The sequence below is a fragment of the Myodes glareolus genome, chromosome 9 (assembly GCF_982192425.1).
Source record: "Myodes glareolus chromosome 9, mMyoGla1.1, whole genome shotgun sequence".
Classification (NCBI taxonomy): Eukaryota; Metazoa; Chordata; class Mammalia; order Rodentia; family Cricetidae; genus Myodes; species Myodes glareolus.
Genome location: NC_142034.1, coordinates 23,861,752 through 23,881,463, shown reverse-complemented (window position 1 = coordinate 23,881,463; position 19,712 = coordinate 23,861,752). Strand labels below are relative to the sequence as shown.

The 19,712-nt window shown below is 56.5% G+C and overlaps 1 protein-coding gene across 5 annotated transcripts in view; it reads left to right on the top strand.

Moving 5' to 3' along the window:
- Rara (retinoic acid receptor alpha) overlaps positions 1-19,712 on the top strand; it is a 44,943-nt gene that overhangs the window by 7,546 nt on the left and 17,685 nt on the right. The window contains exons 1-3 of one of the 5 annotated variants that reach the window (XM_048450761.3): positions 873-1,819; positions 10,851-11,016; positions 13,357-13,908. In XM_048450761.3, coding sequence (XP_048306718.1) covers positions 13,731-13,908 — 178 coding nt within the window. In that variant the 5' untranslated portion in view covers positions 873-1,819; positions 10,851-11,016; positions 13,357-13,730. Of the gene's footprint in view, positions 1-283; positions 787-872; positions 1,820-10,850; positions 11,017-13,356; positions 13,909-19,712 lie in introns of those variants that run through there. The other 4 variants (XM_085695762.2, XM_048450760.3, XM_085695763.2 and 1 more) reach the window with 4 other exon arrangements.

The window sequence follows — 19,712 nt, the reverse complement described above, 5'->3', positions numbered from 1 at the left end:
GAGGGGGCTCTGACTGGATGGCTTAAGGGGGATGTGGGGAGGGATGCGTGGAGGGGTGTGTGGAGAGGAAGGGGTTAAGCGTCGGCCTCCACATCTGGGAGCCATTGGCGCATTCTTGCCTGCTGAGCGCATGTTTGTGGATGGATCTGTACGGGACAGAACGGGACGGGACGGGACGGGGGACGGAGCAGGAGGGAGGGGCTGGGCGGGTGGTTAGCACCGGCGGAAACCCAGACAGGAGCCGGAGGCGGCTCTCTGCTCTGGCCCAGCGGGCGGGAAGGGCCCGGGGAAGCCTTTGCCTAGGCTAGTTTTCCTTTGCGTCCGACCTCTGGGCAGCGCGTCCCACCAACCTGGCCTGTGCTACCCTTTCTAGGCCGAGGAGCAGAGCCAGAGAGAGAGAGAGAGAGACAAGCCGATAACTCCAATTCTAAGCGGGTTCAGCAACCGATGCAACGGTGGACAAAATCCAATATGGGTCTCGGACCTCTTGTTCCTAGTCTGAAAATCGGGCCACCTGGTCAGACTGAGCGTCTCTTCTCTAGGGTGGAGGCCTGGGCGTGTGGCACTTCCCTTTCCAGTGGGATGTCCTGTGTCCTGTGGGGGCACTTGCTACTTCGCTGCCCAGGAACTCGGTGAGGGAGGCGCTCCACAGCGGACCCACCCTCCTCCAGTGGACCGCCACCGGTGGGGACTTTAGCCTTCCAAATGGCTGGGAAGGGGCTTATGACAACCGGGGACTGAGGTCTGCTGATGGAGTATGATTCAGATCCTGTCCTCCTGGAACATGTATGAACTGCCCTGACCACTCGAGTGGAGTCTTCTAGAATGGGCGGGGGCGGGGGTGGGGGTGGAGAGGGCTCCTGGCCAACCTAAGACCTGTCTTTTGGGGTGATACTTTAAGCTACTCGGAGGAATTGAGTTGTTAGAAGTTTCCTCGAACCCACTCGAGCTGGAGAGGTGTTGGGGAAAGATAGTCGGGAAAGATAACCGGAAGACGTCCACTCTTTGTGCTTGGTTTTGCAGAGGAGAACTGTAAAGGTCCAGAGAAGGGAAGTGGCTTGCTCAAGGTCAGATAGCTTTCAGTTTCAGCTGGCCCCAGAGGACTGTGATTAGGAGAGACAAAGACTTGACAGCTGGGGCAGGAGTCAGTGCGTTCTCTTCCATATTACACCACCTCCTCTCTTCCCAGGTTTAGTAGGTGTATGCGATGTGTGTGTGTCCCTGTGAGTGTGGGCGTGTAGCTGGGGGAAGGGAGTGTGGAGGATACCGCACGCTGAGGTTCTTTCTCCGCCGAGTCTTATTTTTATTCTTTTCTCTGAACTTCACACACACACACACACACACACACACACACACACACACACACACTCCTTCTCGCTCTGAATCTCTTTCCTGGCGTTTTGAAGGAGGGATTCTCCCAGATTCCCACGGTCCAGCCGTGGGCTGGAAGCGTCTCCTTTAAGAATTGCCCTTCCCTGGGTCTATTAAGGAGAGAGGGCCGGGTGTGAGCCTGAGAACCCGCCCCCGGCTAGTGATTGGCCCGTGGCAGGCAGGGGCGGGCCTGCGAGAGGGGGAGCCTCCCTCCCACCCCAGCTCCATACCCTCCGCCCCCCCAGTCTGGGGCTCCGGGTAAAGTTTCAGCCTCCGCACGTGACTCGCCATGGCCGCTGCCGTCGCCCCGCGCCCCTGAGCCGCGGCCCCCCGGACGGCTCCTCTCCTAGGACCTCACACCCCTGACTCCCGGCAGCGCCGAGGCGCCGACTTGGGGCAGACGCAGTGCTCACAGACACCCAGACGGGTTGCATCCCCTCGCTTCGAGGTAACCTCTCCCCTGGGATCCTGGGGAGCCCTCGGCGCTCTCACGTATCGGGGCTCGGTGGCCTGCTCTGGATGGGAGTCGCGGGCGGGGACAGGGTGCCGGGCGGTTTCCACGGGAACCCGGGGTTCCCTGGGCTTCCCAGCCTGTCGCTGGCGTGTCCTGGGTTGGGGAGCCCCGTCTGCGCCGCATCTTCGCGCGCGCAGCCTTGAGGCTTCTGCAGCTGTCTGCCGCGCGTGTCCCCAGAGCTCCAGCCGTGGAGGATCCACCCGCCGGGGACTCTCTCTTTCTCTTCAAAACCAAACCAAACAAAAAGACTTCTGAAAACCTGTTTGGGGAGAGATCAGATGCCCAACGGACTAGCCCCCTCCTACTCTCTCTCTCTCTCTCTCCTGTTACCTGAGCCGCCCTGTGGTTTGGGGAGAATCAGCCAGGGGGCCCACCCCCCACCAGAGGGATCTGGCTGGGGGGCGGGGCCCGCTCAGCTGGTGTCTCGGTTGGAGTGTGGGGGAGCCGTCAGAATTGGGTGCGGGAGCCAGTGCGGTTGGGTGAGATGCGCCTGTGTCTTGTGTTACTTGGAGGTTGTGGAAGCCTTTTGGGGTGAGGGAAGGACAGAATAGACCGGCCGACCTTGCTTTGCTGAGGATGTCTGGGATCTAGTGCCACCCACGAGGCTTGGAAGCTGCTAGCCAGATGTGTGTATGTTGAGGGGTGGTTGGCAAATCAGTTTAACTGTGTCCCCTTTCCTCTCTGGGCACTGCCCTGCTGTCAGACTGCTCGTGGGAAAGGGGGACAGATCCCCCACTGTGCTAGGCTGGGGGTGGGGGCCACCTCATATGGAAATAATTTCAAAAACAACAACAAACTCAGTCTTGAGAAGTTTTTTGGATTTGTGTTTTTTTTTCACTGCCCATTCTTTCTTGGATAGGATGCCCAATGTATTGGCATGGAAGGGAGGGTACCCCCTGCTCCTACCTGGTGCCAGCTTCCAATTTTGCAGCCAGATTGCTCCCTGCTGCCTGTGTGCACATGTGTGTGTGCTCTCCAACAGATTTCCTCTGCCCTTTGCTCTGTTTTACCAGCTCCCAGTCCTGCTCCTGATCACCCTCCCAGCATGGGGATTCAGGAGTGCCAGGTGCTTTCTGCAGCTGAAGGCTTCCCAAGGCACAATTTTTGGGGGGAGGAATTTTTGGGGACCGAGTAAGGACTCCTAGATCCTTCTAGAAAAAATTAGGGTTCAGGTCTCCAGACTCCTCCAACTTCTACAGGGCTTTGTGTGGAGACATAGCTGGGGAAGGCCCTATGTTGGAGTGGGGGTGACCTGGAGCCTTGGGGCCTCCCCTGGGAAGGGTGGAAATGGGTCCGGGGGCGGGAACAAGAAGAGGTTTTGGGGGTAGATGCATGGCTCTTCCTTGTGAGGAAGAGGCATGTGGAGTCACAGAATTTGTAGCTGTGAAAGATGGCACACGGTGAGGGGCTGGCACATCAGTACTGCCTGGGAGTCTGGGCCATGAAGCAGAGAGGTCAATAGGGTCAGACTCAAGTAGGCCCTTGGGAGCCTACAATGGTGGATTTGCAGGCACTTGGAGGGTGTGAGCCTGCAGTGTGTGCAGAAGGCCATCACTGCAGGGGTTCCTCAGATCTAGTGGCAGACACTGGGCTGGGAATTAGCCTTGTCCTGCCACAGCCCTGAATCTCTGTAGTCTGACCCTAAATGCACCTGCCAGCACCCTGGGATCCCTCCTAGTTCACCTCCTACTCCTAACCATGTGGCAGCCTGGCAGGAAGCTAGCTGTAGGCAGCCTGATCACCCCTGTGCCTCCCCCATGGGCACAGTCACCCACACATGCCATGACGTTGTTCCTGCCAGCCTGTCTAGTGTGGGGGTGAGAACATTGAGTGGCCTTCAGGTCTGTTTGGGGGACACAGACAGACTCAGATGAACTGCCCTTCCATTAACCGCTTGGTCTCTGAAGCTAGCTAGCTCCACCCTCTGGGATCTTTCTCACCAGGTCACTCTCGTTCAGATGCTGAGGTTGTAGGTGGATTGTCCTCAGAACTGTATGACATGAAATAACTTTAATACCCAGATCCCTGTCCCCTGGGATACCTCAGCAGGGCACCTTTTCTCAGTTGGAGGAGAGAGGAGTTGAGCCCAGCCTGCGATGGGGTCTTCTGGGGAGCCCTGCCTAGGATTTAGGGTGATGGACATGGAGGAAGGTAATCCTACCCCTTGACAAATAAGCACAATCATCCACTCCCAGCACCCCACACCCCTGTCTGGTGGCGGTGGTTTTAGGAGTGTGGGAAGCTGGCAGAGCCTCTGGCGAGATGACCAAGGTTGTCATGACTTACTGAGTCTTGAGAAAGAAGTATAGCCAGTGATACCCCCAGCTGGCAAGGCTTTGGCTCCCCATCCTAGCTGAGGCCTGTTGTCTTTCCTCCTGTTTCCCTCTCCGCCCTCCTGCTGCTGTCTGGAGCCCACACGGTTTCTGTGGGATGTGGGGGCGGGGCAGCTCTGGATCTCCTTGTGTGTCCAGGAGGTGTCCTGGGAATTGGCAGGATTAGTTGAGGGTGTCTGGGTGTCCCTCCAGGGTGGGCGGCGTGCGGGGACCTGGCCCAGAGTGTGAGAACGTGTCAGCGTTGGTGTGTGTGTGTCCCTAGTCTGGTTTGGGTGTGGGTGTCGCTTGCTTCGTCTGGATCTTGTCTGGATCTTGCCTCCCTCTCTGGTCCTCACCCCCTCTCCCCACTTGCCCTCCCCCCCCCCAAGCCGGGACCGCCTGCCTGCTCTCCCCTCACTGCAACTGGAACCTCCCTTGCCTGTTCCAGGAATTTGGTAAGGAGGAGGAAGAGGCAGGCAGGCAGACAGACCTCCCACACTCTAGTCCGCCCGCTGGCCTGGCATCATAGGGAAGATGGAATAGGTGCTGCTGTAGGTTTTGCCCGGCTACACTGGTCCCTCCATCACAGAGGGGCTGCCTCCTGCAGAGGTCCCTCGCTGGCCCTGAGATACCCCCTTCCATTTAGCATCCTGCCCCCAAAGCCCCTGCTGGACCTCCAGGCTCCACACTCAGTCCCAGTAGCTGGTGGGGGATTAAGCTGCTGCCAGCCTGGCCAGCACCTGTTGCCAACTCCAGCCTTGTAACCGGAGCCTGCCAGTGAGGGGCTGCAAAATGACAGGTGGAATTTCTCCAGCCAGCCCCCAGCCTCTTCTAGATAGACCTTTCCTTTCTGGTGGGAACTAGGAAAGCCCATCCCCCCACCACCACTGCAAATGTCAGTCACCCTCATCTGAGCCCTGATGCTCCTATCCTGCCCGAGGACCCTGTTACCCCATCATCGGATGCTGTAGAGTAGGCAAGAGTAGGCAGTCCTCCTTCAAGTTCTTAGAGCTATCCTCCCTTGACAGGGCAGTGTGTGTGTGTGTGTGTGTGTGTGTGTGTGCGCGCGCGGGTGCATGTATGTGCACGCGCGCTTGTGCGCTTGGGGGGGCCCGATGGGGTGGTTCTCTTAATGTTTTAATTGCATAAAAAATTGGGAGCTCAGCTCTCGGCCGGTGGGGAGTCTGGGGCTGGCTGGCCGCCCGGCTTGAGCTAAATATAGCCTGGGACATCTGCAGAGAAGGGGAGGGGAGTGGAGGGAGGTTCCATTCCCCTCACCTCAGCCAAGGTGCCCTCGTCTGGGCGGGCACCTTGGAACAGGGAGCGGGGATTCCTCAGCACAAAAGGCAGGGGAGAGGTGATAAGGGCTGGGTCTTTGGGAATTTGCCTGCTTGGAGGCCACCGGAAAAACCAGAGTGAACCCGGAGGCTCAGGATAGGACCCAGGTGAAATACGTGGGGTACTGGCTAGGTCCTCTGGCCCTGGCTCCCTCTTCCTCAAAGCTGCCTAAGGTCAGGCAGCCTCAGTGTGTCACGGTGACCTCCTCGCTGTGTGCCCATGAGTGCACACCTATTGGGTAGCCCCTCCCGGCCTCTCCCCCTGGAGCATCTGTCCCTTAGGCTCTACTGCAGGTCCCCAGCCCTCCTGTCCCTTGCCCCACAGCGAAACCTTCAGCCCAGGAATCGAGACTTGAGAAGGGGAAGCTGTGGCATGGAGTTCTCTGATCTCCAGTCACGGCAGGAAGTGGAGGGGGGGGGGGATGAGGGAGGGTAACCTTGAGTGGCAGGTGGAGGAGGGCACTGTGAGCCCTATATGAACTGACGGTGCACAGAATGGTGGGGAGTGGCCACCCTCCTAGCGGACCCCCTCTTCTCTCCAGCTCTAGGAAGGGAAATGTTGGGGGACGACAGCTGATTTCCCCAAGAGCTGCAAACTCTCCTATCTGCACCCCCCTAACAGTGAAGGGGGGAAAAAAAGTCTTCCTGTCACGTGCTCATCACTTCCTGTCCCACTGTGGTTCCTGGGATGTTTGTTGTTGGTTGCCATGGTGATGGCCGCCGTAGGCACTACCCCTGGTTTTTGTGGGGAGGGACCTGCCCCTCCCCTCAAGGCCCACAGTTGGGAGGGGGATGTTTGAGAGGCCTGTCTAGGGGGCCCTTTCAAGCTGAGCCTGTGTGTGTGGTCTCTGACGACTCAGGTCCCTTAGGGCCCTCAGACTTCTGTCTGTGGGAAGGAGTCACAGCCACCTACTCAGACTGTGTTGGGAAGACTGACTTTGTGGCCGTGACTGTGTGAGACTGATTGAGTGGCCGCATCCCCTCAGTCTGGGTCCTTCTGCCTCTTCAGACATCACTTCATAGACCCTACCTTCCTCTCTCCTCTCCTTCCTTCCTCCCTGGAGAGTTTGTGGCTTCTTGGGATCCACACTGGAATATACAGGACTGTGGGCCACCGGGTCCCTGGTGTTTCATGGGTGGGGAGACTATAGTGGCCCTGCAGCCAGCTGGCTCTCCCACACACGGCTACACCAGCTTCTCTCGGCTTCAGCAAGCTCTGTTCTTGAAGGGAAGGCCTAAGAGTTCAGTGACCAGATTTCCCCACCTAATGTGGGCTTCTCTGCTTGGCTAGGCATGGAGAAGGGAAGAGATTCCCCCTGGTTCTTGCTGGACTAAGGGGCTCCCTGTGGAGTAGGAAGTTCCTGGGGGGTCCTAGGGTGTGGGGTTGTGGGGCAGGGCCCAGTCTGACTCAGGCCTGGTCTGGGGTCAGAGCCAAAAGGATATCCTGAGGTAGTGGGGGGGTGTTCCTGGCTTCCCTGCAGCTTGGGTCCCCAGGGAGGGATGACGGGAGGGGACTGGTAGCATCTAGTTCTATTGGCAGCGTGCCCTAGGCTTCAGAGTGCAGCAGGCTGGGGTTGGGGCTGAGCTGAGGCATGAGTGGGGACTGGTGTAGCCCATCTCTACTTGCGACTGCTTGGTTAGCTTCTCTGATCATCTCCTCCCCCCCCCCCCCACACCTTCCCCCTAATTATGAGTGAGTTGTGCTTCCTGCGTGGTGGAGAGAAGGTGGAGAGGGGGCAGCTGCCAGGGTGAGGGTGGGGAAAGCCCCATGCCAGGCTGGGTATGCACATCGGTGGTTTCCAAGCTGGGGGGTCCCCTTTGTGCCCATTTGGTCCCCCATAGGCATGTACTGTCCACATTCTCCTGTGGTCTGGCTGTGGCCAGGGCAGGCTCATTTCTTCCTCTTCCTGTTTTCTTCCTTCCCCATGGGTTGGCCCCCTCTTCCTGTAGGCCTGGGCTGCCCCCTGCCCTTTCACCTACTCTCTGCTTCCATGGAAGACCCAGTTACAGCCCTGGTTCTGGATGGGCCCCTCAGCCACCCTGGGCGTGGGAAGTCCTGAATGACTGTGTCCCTCAGGCCCTCTGGCGTATGGTCTCTGATGTATCGGGAAGAACCCCCACTCTTTGCTCTTGGGGCCCAACTTGTCCTGGCCTCATGGTCTCTGATTGATCCTCACGCTTGCTAGTCATTCACAGCTGATACGTGGCATCTGGGAGCTGGGGAGGAGGTTTGGTTTCGTGGAGTATAAGTTGGAGATGGATGAGAACTGTTCTCGTGGGACGAGGCGCCGTGTCTTAATGTGGGCAGCGTTGGCATCCGGCAGCAAGGTTCTGTGTTCTTACCTCACTGACCCCCTTGAGAGGACACGCTCTGGGGCAGGTGGCCCACCAGGCCTAGCCGAAGAGACCCTTGCTGCCAGTGTGTAGGGCTGGTGGGAAAGAGCATGGCTTCCGCCTGGCCCTGCCTTCCATAGTCTTTTCCCTTCGCGAGGCTGAGTGGGCCCGTGAGGAGGAGAACCAGAGCTGTTAGTGGGAGGACCCTTGGAGAAAAGAGGGTAGTGCTCTCTACTGCTTCCCGGCCGGCCCGGTCGGTCTGCAGATGAAGCTGCGTGGGGGAGGGGAGAGGTTGTGGCTTTGTGTGTACAAGGATTTTTCCTGGAGAGCTTATAAATAGCCGGAGCCCACTGTTCTGGTTTGAAATCGGTCCTGTCCTGCCCTGCCCCTGCCTGGCCAGCTCAACTAACTCTGGGCAGGGTTGGGGGTCCGGAGGGTAGGGCTCTCCTGTCTTGCCAGGGCTGGAGGCTCTCCCACCCAAGTGGAGTTTGAGCTCTGTGTCTCATTTGCATATGATTCATTAACTGTCTAGAATGTTTAGGAAACCCCCATCTCCCCTTATTTTAAGCTCCCCAGCCTTAGCCCCTTCAGAGGGAGCTGCTTGGGGCCAAGGGTTGGTGAAGTGCTTGTCTGGCGTGCAGGAAGCCTGGGTTCTGTCCCCAGCACCACGTAAACCTGTCACGGTGTGTTGGTGCCGGTCTACCCTGGGAGGGTTCTGGAAGTGGAGACTGGGAGTCAGCCACTCAAGGTCATCAGCTAGTTTGAGGCCAGCTTGGGTGGCAGGCCCTGTCTCAAAGCATACAGATAAAACAGAGGGAACTGCTTGACTCCTGTTCCTGGGGACCCCTCGTTTTGAAGGAGCGTAGGGTGGAGAGGATGCATGAAGACGGGAGGCCTGGGAGGTGGCCTCGCTAGGTTTGGGGGCCTTTAAGTTCTCTCTCCCCAGGACACGGGAGGAAATGGTCTATTTCTCTTCCCTCCCCAAATCCAAAGATTTCCCTTTTTCGGTTTGTGAAATGCAAGAAGGGAATTTGGGAAAGGGTTGTGGTCAGGCCTCTGCCCACACCCCAGATATCCCTCTCCCCCACAATCTTCCCCTCCGTCTGGGAGGAAGCAGATCCAGAAAAACGGGTAATATTCCCTGCTAGCCCTGTCCACAGATGCTGGCCCTGTCCACAGATGCTGGTCCTGGTTGGGGCAAGGCCAGGGAGAGGAGGCAAAGAGCCCAGGGACCCCAGGTGATGGTGAGAGATGGGGAGGCGGGAGACCTAAGTGCCTTCTCTGTGCCAGGCAGTGCTAGGTGCTTTCCAGGACCTCGTTCATCAAGGGAGACAGTTCACAGGCAAGCGGACATGCTTAGAGAGGTTAAGCTACCTGCCTAAGGTCACCCAGAGTGGCAGAGCTGAGATTGGACTCTTCAGACCTCTGGGTTGGTTTTGTGTCCCCCATCTTCATGGCTGCCGCAGCTCTCACCTTTAATGTGTGGCTTTGGAGTGATGTGCATGGTGTGTGTGTGTGTGTGTGTGTGCGTGTGTGTGCGTGCGTGTATGTGTGCGTGTGTGGGGTTGACAACTGATCGTGATACCTTTTAGGGATTAAAGAGCCCATAAGAAGAGGTGCGTGGCTGGTGGCAGCACCCTTGCCTCTTCTTTTTCTGCTGGGCTCAATGGATTGGAGGGACAGGTCTGTGGTTTTCTCTCTCAGGCAGGGCGCCTATGAACAGAGGGTGGGGGTTAGATGTGGGTAGCTTGTTTTCCCTCTTTGGTGCCGGCTTAAATCCTCTGGCCAGGGCGCAGTCATCTCTGTGAGGGTCATGGCTCCCAAAGGACCTTGCTCCACCCCCTCATCATCTTTGCCCATGCCTATCCCTGTTCCCTTGGTCAGCCTGGCCCTTGGCCCATTTCTGTGACCTTTGTCCCGCCCTCGCTGGAGAGCCCTCCCTTTTCCCCTCAGGGAGCTGAAGAACATTGCCTTGAAGTGTGTTGGCCCAGCTCGGTTAGGATACTAGAGGTTCTGAGGCCTTCCAGACTCTCCCCAGAGTTGTGTGTTTGGGGCAGGCCGGTGGCTCGAAGTCTGACACAGTTTTAACCTCTTCAGGGGGATACTTGAGGCATTCGTTCTAAGGTAGATACCGTTAGTCTTCTGTGCGGGCAAAGCTGCATTCTAGAATATAAAAGACTGGGCTTCAAAAGTCCGAGCCAGGTGTCACCCACTCCCAAAAGCAAGGTCAGAACGCCTCCAGTTTGGAGTGAGTAGCTTTCTGGCTTCAGTTGTGGGTCTGGTGGCCTCTCTTTGGTCAGCTGTCTCCTAGGCCTCACCTATTGGTAGGTAAGCCTCTGTGTAGACAAGAGTCTTCCTGAGGGCTGGGGGATGATGGTACCATGCAGCTTCGGGGCTGGCCCACAGGGAGGACCTCGGAGCATCTCCTAAGCTAGACTGTGCACCTTGAGAGACTATAAGGCGACAGTTGTGTGTCTTCTGGGAGTGTATGCAGGAGCCCATGTACATAAGTCCTGGACTGTACTCACTGTGTGGTTGGGGCCAGGTGTGGAGAGATGCTCTCTCCAGGCTGCTTCTGCTCCCATGTTGCCTACCCACAGGCAACGGCAGCAGGCTTGCTCTCGCCCACCCAGATGTTTTCTGTAGGCTCGCATGGGTGACTTTCTGCAAGTGTGTGGCTTGTCTGTAGAGAGTCCAAGTGCAGACACTTGTCCTCCTTAGCGTGGCTCTTGCAGCCCGTGTTCCTGTTGTATGGGATCCCACAGGAGATGGGGGACAGAGCGGCAGCTGGCCCTGTAGGTGGAGTCCCCATTTTTCTCTGACATCAGTCATCGGTCTGTGAAGGGAAGGAGGCACCTCATTCAGGAGTGAGGCCCACCCAGTGGTTGGTGTGATGAATCACTAACACAGTGCGGATTTCACTCCAGCCGAGCTGTTGCTTCTGTGGCCACTACCTGCCCCCTTTCTCTCTGTCTTCCCCAGTTAACAGAAGACACAGGCTGGGACAGTCGACAGAGGACACAGTGCTCTTCCACAGTGGCCTTGGCAAGAACACCCCCATTCTCATCCTGGTCCCCAGGCAAATGCTGGTTATATATGCATCCTCCAGTCTCCAGGTTTAGGCCTGGAGCCTGGAGCTTGGAACCTGGTATGTCCTGAGTGTGGGGAGTAGGGATGGAGGGGGAATGTTGGAAAGGGACAATTCTTTTGTTTTGTTTTGTTTTTTGTTTTTGGTTTTTGGTTTTTCAAGACAGGGTCTCTCTCTGTGTAACAGCTCTGACTGTCTTGGGATTCACTTCATTGACCAGGCCTGCCCCGAACTCAAAGAGAGAGACCTGCCTTCCTCTGCCCAATTAAAAGTATACAGTGTAAGCCCAGCGTGGGTGGTGTACACCTGTAATCTCAGTCCTCTGGAGGTTCAGACAGACAGATTGCAAGTTCAGTACCAGCCTGAGTGATTTAGTGAGTGAGACTTTTTCAGAAAGAAGCCAGAAAAACAAGGAGTTGCAACTCTGCACAGTTGCATAGCTCTTGCCTGTGTATATAGAATCACGCAGCTACCACCACCGTTGCTGCCACCGCCGCCGCCACCGCCGCCGCCACCACCGACTTTAAAACGTTTTCACCACCCCCAAAAGTTCCCATACCCACTAGCAGCTACTTCTCCTTTCCCTGACATTCACACCCTAGTTCCTAGTAACCACAAATGTATGCACACAGATCTCTCTGCTCCTCCTGGACATTCTTAGAAGTCGAATCATACAACATAGCATCTTGGGCAACTGTATTGTTCTCAGGGCTTGGCCATGTTTGCATGTCAGTTCTTTGTTCTCTTTTTTTGGCACTGAAATACTCTAGCGCATTGGGTGGCCACCATTTTAGACCTCGGGGTTGGTTTCACTGCTCACTTGGGATCTGTGATCCTGATCTGAGCATGCACACACAAACCGTGTTGTGCATGGCTTCCATTGTCTTGTTTCTTGGGTAGATACCCAGGAATGAACTCGCTGTGTATGCGAGTGCTATGTTTAAGGTTTTGTTTTGTCCTTTGTTTTTGTTTGTATTTTTATTTTTGTTTTTTTGAGACAGGGTTTCTCTGTAGCTTTGGAGCCTGTCCTGGAACCCACAGAGGTCCACCTGCCTCTGCCTCCCGAGTGCTGGGATTAAAGGCATGCGCCACCAAGCCTGACCGAGTATCTTTTCTCAATAACTCTCTGTCATAATTTTTGAGATAGTGTCTCTGAGGGAACCTGGAGCTCACTGCTTCAGTGAGGCTGGCCGGCCAGCAGACGTCAGTCAGGCATCCTTCCAGCTCTGCTCCTCCAACACCGAGGTTACAGGTGTATGACACTGTGCCTGGCTTTTTGCTGGGTATCTAAAATCAGGTCCTCATACATGCAGAGCAAAACATTTACCAACAGAGCCAAATCTCTGGGCCCTGTTAGCGGGTCACAGCCATCCTAGTGTGTAGACATTTAGGGATATTCTTAGATCAGTACCTGTCAGGGGAACAGACGGAAGTAAGACTTGGTTTTGTTTGGCTTATTTTTGTGTCTCTTCTATCATATGTATGTATGATACATTTATGTGTGTATATATTTGCAACACACGTCCCTCTACAGCTGTATATATTTGTGTATAATCTACACTCAGACCGACCTGAAGAGTCCTTAGCTCTGCTTCTCCCTATCTGGCTGTGTATCGGAATCTGTAGGTCGCAGCTGTGTCTCTACCCCAAGGTGTTATCTGTGTCTACCCTCTGGCCTCAGCTCTTCAGACAGGGTGTGGATGGATCTGTGTACACGCTGGCGAGGGTAGCATCTGGTCTTGCATGTCCTGTCCACTTACTCCCTCATCCCCTGGGTGTCGTTTTCCTGACTTAGGGCTTCCTGGGGCTACCTGTACTGTTCGGTATTGGGAATGTTGCCTAGGAGACCTGGAGACCCGTTCCCCTGCGTGGCTATGGATTTGGCCTCCTCCTCCTCAGGGGAGGGATGTACTGATCTAGGATGCTGGGTCTTAGGTTTAGGGGGGAAGTGGTGTGAGAGCCCCCCCTCCCCACTTAGGAGTCATTTTTCTGAGAAGTGCCAGTGCTTTAGGGAAGCGGCTTCTCCCCCTCCCTGTCAGCGCGTTCTCTGTATCTTGACCTCAGGTAACCCACATTGGGGGAAGGAGAGCCAGCTGCTTGCCTCAGCTGCACCGATCTTTGGGGTGGCACTGTGTGGACCCTTTCCCAAGCATTCTGGGTGAGAGGCCCTCCCGTGCTCTGGGCCCTGTCCCCATGTTCCCAGCCTGGCTGTGCCATCCTGCCACCCCCAGCAGTGTTTGGGCCCTAGTCCTAGGCTGGCCCTGCCAGCCAGGAATGGTGCCAGGTGTCTGCTCAGCTGGGTGCCACAGGAAAATCTCTGGCTGCCCAGGTTGGGGAGCGCCATGGGGAATCCCGTGCGCCCGCTCAGTACCCACTTACCTGCCTTTCCTCTTTCTGCAGCACCGCGGGACATGCCACCCCCCAGCCGCCTAGCTGGGGCCCTTCTGGGAGTGGCATCCTTTTTGACACCCTGAAGACCAGCTCTGGACCTTCCTACAGAAGTGTCTGCTCACAGAACTGCTTAACCAAAGGACCGACTCTTGGGACATTCCTCAGTCCACCTGGCCCGTGGCTAGGGAGGGGGCTCCAGAAGGCTGAAATTAACTCACTCACTTTGGACTGCAACTCCAGGGACAGAACGGGGTGGGGGTGGGCTGACCACCCGAACCCCCTCTGGGCCCAGGCCCCATGCCCGGAGGAGGAGAGACCGCGTGAAGCATATCACAGCTGCCTGCCAAACTGTTCGCCTGCCGTTCTGACTGTGACCGCTTGGCATGGCCAGCAATAGCAGTTCCTGCCCAACACCTGGGGGCGGGCACCTCAATGGGTACCCGGTGCCCCCCTACGCCTTCTTCTTCCCCCCTATGTTGGGTGGACTCTCCCCTCCAGGCGCCCTCAGCAGTCTCCAGCACCAACTTCCAGTTAGTGGATACAGCACACCGTCCCCAGCCAGTAAGTCTAGGTGGGGAGGCTTGGGGGAGGGCGTGTGGAGGGGGGCAGGCCCCAGGATTGGGGTCCCTGGACACATCTGTTCCGTTGGAGGCACAGTGAGTGACAAGGTCTTTTCTAGACTAGGGGGACCATGGTGTGTATGGGTGCGGGGTTGAGGAGGGGGGGCTTGACGATGCCCCCCCCCCCCCGCTCTTAGCTTGTTTGATGTTGGGGGTGGTAGAGAAAAGATGAAACCATTTGGTTCCTTCCTACTGTTGTTGTCCCCCTTTGTCCCTTGTGTCGCTGGCGCTATGCTATTGAGGGCCTTATAAATAGCTCTGAGGAGGGATGGATGCAGAAGCTGATGTGGATAAACAAACCTCTCGGCGTTGGGGGGGGGGATGACAGCTCTACATTATGAGAGTGAAACCCACCTCCACCCCACCCTCTCCCAGTCCTCTGAGGGAAAGGGCTTCCAGAGACAGCCCAGGGCAGCTCAGCACAGCTGGAGCCCATGCAACACCCCCCCCCCCAACTCCCCCGCCCCCGAAGGACAGGGAGGGACTCCGTGGGGGCTTTCTGCCTGGACTCTGACCTTGGACACATGCACAGGCTTGGCAGGGCCTGTGTTTTCTGCCTCTACCCTCTGCCGTGAGGGTCACAAGTTGGCTGGGCGAGGGTCTCAGTACCCTTCCCTAGCTGGCCAAGCCAGGTAGTGGGAGGTGGCAGTGGCTATAGCCAGCTGGCAAAGTCCAGGCTTGGGGCCTGCCAGGCCGCTTACAGTAACTCTGGCCCCCAGGGCCCAGCTGGGCTCCAGGCCAGAGCCTAGGAGGAGGGAGCTGGGCTTGGCCTGGGGCAGGAGGGGGTGGGAAGCAGCAGAGCAGGCCATGGCTGGCTGGCTGGCTGGCTGGTCAGCTGCTGACCTGGGAAACGTGTCCCACCTCTCCTGGTTGGCAGGGACCAAGCACCCTGCCTGGCACCCACTGCCCCTCCCACAGCCATTGGCAAGTTGCCTGGCACCACTGCCCTGTGTGCCTGGCTGGGCTGGGTCAGTGCCCCCTTCTTGGTGTGGGGGTAGCACTCTCTCCCCGGAGCCAGGGAGTCTCTTTGTCCCTGGGGCAGGCTCTGGCTGGGCGCCTCACTGCCCACAACTGGCTGTCTGCCCACAGCCACCACTGCTTCCTGGATCGCCGCCTCTGGCCTCAGGCCTTGTCGCAGCCCCCTCCCTTCCAGGCCCCACCAGCCGTCAGGAAGAGATAGTCTATGCCCATGTTCCTTTCCCTTATACAGCGGGGCTAAGGAGCAGACAGGTACTACTTCATTACCCCCCTTAACAACTCCTCAAGCCTTCACCTTTGATTTCTACCTCTTCTCCCCACCTTATGTAGGGGAGTCTGAGAACCCCATTCTGTTCTGGTTTTCTAGTCTGGTCTGCTGATGGGGAGACCAGAGTGTTGGGGATCGGGCAAGTGCACCTATGTAAAAACCATCCCTGCAGCCTGGAGGTGGTGGCGGTGCACGCCTTTCATCCCAGCACTCTGGAGGCAGAGGCAGGTGGATCTCTGAGTTCAAGGCCAGCTTGGTCTGCAGAGCAAGTTCCAGGCTAGGACTACACAGAGATACCCTGTCTCAAAAAAAGCCAAAACAGATGCTCTCTGCATTTGAAGGGAATGAGAGCTCATACGGTCACCCACCAGGAGCTGGGAGAATTATACTTCCTTCCAGGGTGGAAATTTTAAGAAGCAAAGGAGTTAGGGGTCCTGCAAGCTGGTTGTGCCGGTCCGTGTGCCGGTAACAAGGGGCTGGACAGACAGACTCCCTGAAGGGGCTGCAAGGGGATTTGGGATCTGACCCCTGTGAGAGATAAAGTAAATTCTCTGCCTTCCTCTGAGTGTTGCAAACACCTTCCTCTTTCTTAGAGGTGGGTGGGGAGAGCCCCCACCCTGGTAACCTACTTCCAGGGTGGGGTGCCCATATACCGGGCAAATGGCAGCCTTCTTTGGCTTTCTCCACCCAGGTTAGGCAATGCCCTTTTCCTGCCCCCTCCTCTGTGAGCTTGTGGGTTTCCCACCCCTCCCCCTCTCTAGTAAACAACAACATCTCTTCCTCCCTACTCCCCAGCCTCTGAGCACCTTCTAGGACTAGGGGCCAGAGGCCTGGCCTTGGGTCTGAGACAGCCAGGCATTCCAACCCCCTCCTGCTGTGCACTGGGTGCCTGGAAGCAGCTCAGAATTTTACAGCTTTAGCCTCTCCTGGGACTAGCACAGGGGTCAGGCAGTTCCTGGAGGCGGGAAGCAGCGGCCTTTCCTTCCAGCATGAAGCAGTGTTGTCCCCGGTGACCTCCCAGGCTCCCAGCTCCAGTCCCACAATCACAGAGCTGTCCAGATGGCCTCCCCTACCTGGCCCTCTTGCGAGGTTGCACCTTAGGTGCCTTGCATGAACTCTGTGGAGAACAGGTGACCTGTGGGAGGGAGGCAAGGTATTGTCCTGCTGCCGGTCTCCTAGGGAGCCAGGGTGGAGGCCCCAGAGATAGCACTAGACTCCTGTCCCTTTGTTGGTTGGCCTCTGAGGCTTGGTGTGTTTACTGTGGGAGGTCAGGGTTGTGTGGTTTGGGGGATGACGGGGTCAAGGCTGAGTATATTGAGAAGGGGGATTAATGGCTTGTGTATACTGCGTGAGAGTGTTCTAGAATTCAATGTGTTTGAAGAAAATCAAATCCAGAGCTGAAGAGGGGAATGTCAGCCTGTATGTACGCCGGGACTGGGGTGGGGGGGTGGGGGAGAGGCATGATTTAGACCCTGGTTTAAGGGCCTAAGGGGGCGTGACCTAACTCAGCTTGTGTTTGGGAAAGGGAGCAGTATCTCTGATGTTCTTGTGTTTTCCTGCCTGAGGACAACTAAGACAATGGTTGTCTTAGGCACCCTTGGAATTCCCTGGGCTTCAGGGGTGTCACTTAGATGGTGCTCTCTTTGGCATGTTTCCTCCTCTGTACCACAGGGACATTTACCAGATTCCTAAGAGGGCCAGGTTAGGCTAGCATATCTGGGGAGCACACTGGGCATGTGACCCAGTAGAATGGGAGGCACCTGCCGTGGGTCAGGAGTTTATCTGTACCTTAAGAATCCTCTAGACTATTCCAGTAGAGGCACCTTGCACTTGTGGACAAAGGAGGATAGAAGATGCAAGGTGGGGCTGGAGAGATGGCTCAGCGGTTAAGAGCACTTGACTGTGCTTCCAGAGGTCCTGAGTTCAATTCCCAGCAACCACATGGTGGCTCAGAACCATCCATAGGGGGATCAGATTCCTCCTGGTGCACATGAAGACAGAGCACTCGCATACATGGATAAAGAATTCATAAAAAAGATGGGCAATTACAATACAGTAGGACTGTCCTGGGAACTATAGAGCAGGATTGTTCCCACCATCCAGACAGGCAGCTTTAGAGGGAGACTGTAGGGGGACATTTTTGGGCATGGGAAGAGTTTGGGGGCCTTAGTGCCATTGTTGAGCCTTGTCCAGGTTGCTGGAGACCCCACCTCTGACTTCTCCCAGTAGGGGGCGCAGGGAAGGCCGCTTCCATTCCTGCCTCCTCCTGTGTTTTGGACTTTGGGACTGGAGAGGAAGATAAGAGGCCTAGGGAAAATCTCCATCCTGCCCTGGAAGCTGTGGATACAATCTGTTCACACCCCCGCCCAACCCCACTCTGCCCTCTTGCAGTCCAGCAAGAACATGAGTTTGCAGAACACAGCGGCCGCCGCCTCCTCCCATCCCGGGACAGATTCTGAAGGAACAGAGTGTAAAAGCCGTAGTTCCTAGTCAGGGTTTTGTTGCAGTTGGAGAGGTGGGGGTGCCGGGAAGATAGAAACAGTCAATAGAATTGGGACAGGAACCTGAGAGGCGGCTACAGATTTTCCTTCCACGTGTTGGCTGGATACTTGTCTAGATATGGGACTGTTGTCCCCCTCCTCCTCCCTGTCTTCTCAGTGCCCAGGCCTCGGAGGGAGGGGGGTGGTGAGCTCTTCTCCGCATCCCCCGTTCTGCTGTTGGCCCCAGCTTCTTTGCTCTTTCCAGTACAGTAAGAACCACAACTTCAGGGACAGGGTGCTGCCTAGCTATGCCTTTCTTGGGGTCCAAAGTGTAGTCAGCCAAAAGTCCTTTCACACAGGGTTTTCACTGAAAGTGGGGCACCTCACTCTTTATCTCCCGGGACGGAGATGTGCAGGCTATCTTAGGGTAGGATCCCAGCATGGATTGGGAGAGGGGACCCCGGGAAGGAAGCCTGTCTTCTTCTCTTCCTCTTAGGCCAGTCAGGGCCTCAGGCATTGTATCCACTTTTTGCCAACCTCTTGCCAAGCGGTGTGTGCCATGGCGGCTGTGCCAGTGCAGCCCAGGGCTGCCTTTGGATGTGTGTTTGGGACTGTAACATCTGTGTGTGTGTGTGTGTGTGTGTGTGTGTGTGTGTGTGTGTGTGTGTGTGTGTGTTTGGGACTGTGGCATCTTCATGTTGTATGTGTTGGGGAGGGGGCAATAGAATCAGTCAGTAAAGAGAGGAAATGAGGACCTTTTCCAAATAATTAATATTGGGACAGTGCCTTCTTCTATAGTCAGGATAGTCTGGGGAGGGGTCCCTTAGCTCTGGTAACATTAGGAATCCAGGTCCTCCCCTGCACAACTGGACCCCAAGCTGCTGAACATGTCAGCCAGCTCAAAGGCTCATGCCGCTCCCCTACTTGCTCGCGGACAGAAGTCTTTCTAATGAGCAACCTTGGGCAGGTCACTCAACCTCTCTCTGAATCTTTTTGCCCTTCCGATCTGCCTCTGGCAGGCTGCTGGCTGCGAGGCCACGGTGACCTGCTTGCTGGGTATGGCCTCCAATAGCTTCAAGTACCTTGAAGATCAGTGAGGACGAGGGGAGGGGTGGAGCTGGGTACTGTCTCGGGGATGGATGCCCTGTATTAGGACCCGATGTCTGATCTGGCACCAGGCCTTATGCTCTCCCGTTCATTGTCCCTTCCAGATGAGGGAGGGCAGAGGAGGAAGCTTTCCTCGGCACAGGCCAGGGCTGGAGATGGTGGTAGTGAAGATTCAGCCCACACCTGCCAAGGGCTTGCTCAGCACAAAGCCCTGGGGGAGCTGGGGAGGGGACCTGAGACTGAGCAGCAATGAGGCCACAGCCTGCAGGCAGCTGCCACCCAGCATCCCAGCCCCTGCTGCCGGCCAGGGCCTTCCCTCCCTCGCTCCTGCTCCTCTCACTGCCTCAGGACACTGTGTTCCTCCTTGACCTGCTTCTCGACCTCGTGGCTGCCAGAGCAGGCATCTCACCCCAGCTTTTCTGTCTAGCTTCGGAAATCCTGTTCATCCTTCAAGGGGTGTTTTTTTTTTTTTTTTTAAAGCTGGGGATCTTGAATGTGGCCACTTCCCAGAATCCACCTCAGATGTCCCCTCCTCATCACATTCTCCTCCCTCCTTTGAATGCCATGGCGCTCTCTCTCTCTCTCTCTCTCTCTCTCTCTCTCTCTCTCTCTCTCTCTCTCTCTCGTCTCTGTCTTAGAGCACTCACCTCTCTACCATGAAGTTACTTCCCTCTGGTTTCTATATTGGGTGCCAGCTCTTTGGGAGATCTTTGAGTGATCAGGAGGGACAGTGTCCGGTCCCTTAGCACCGTGCAGCTGTGAGGAGAGTGTCTGCCTACATCACTGTGCCAGGCGCTACATCAGTGAGCAGAAAATATGGAGGGCACCCATGCCAACGCCTCACACTGGCCTTGGACCGCAGCTCTCCGTTGGAAAGCTACTGCCCTCTCTTGGGAGTCCCACAGCCTTCTG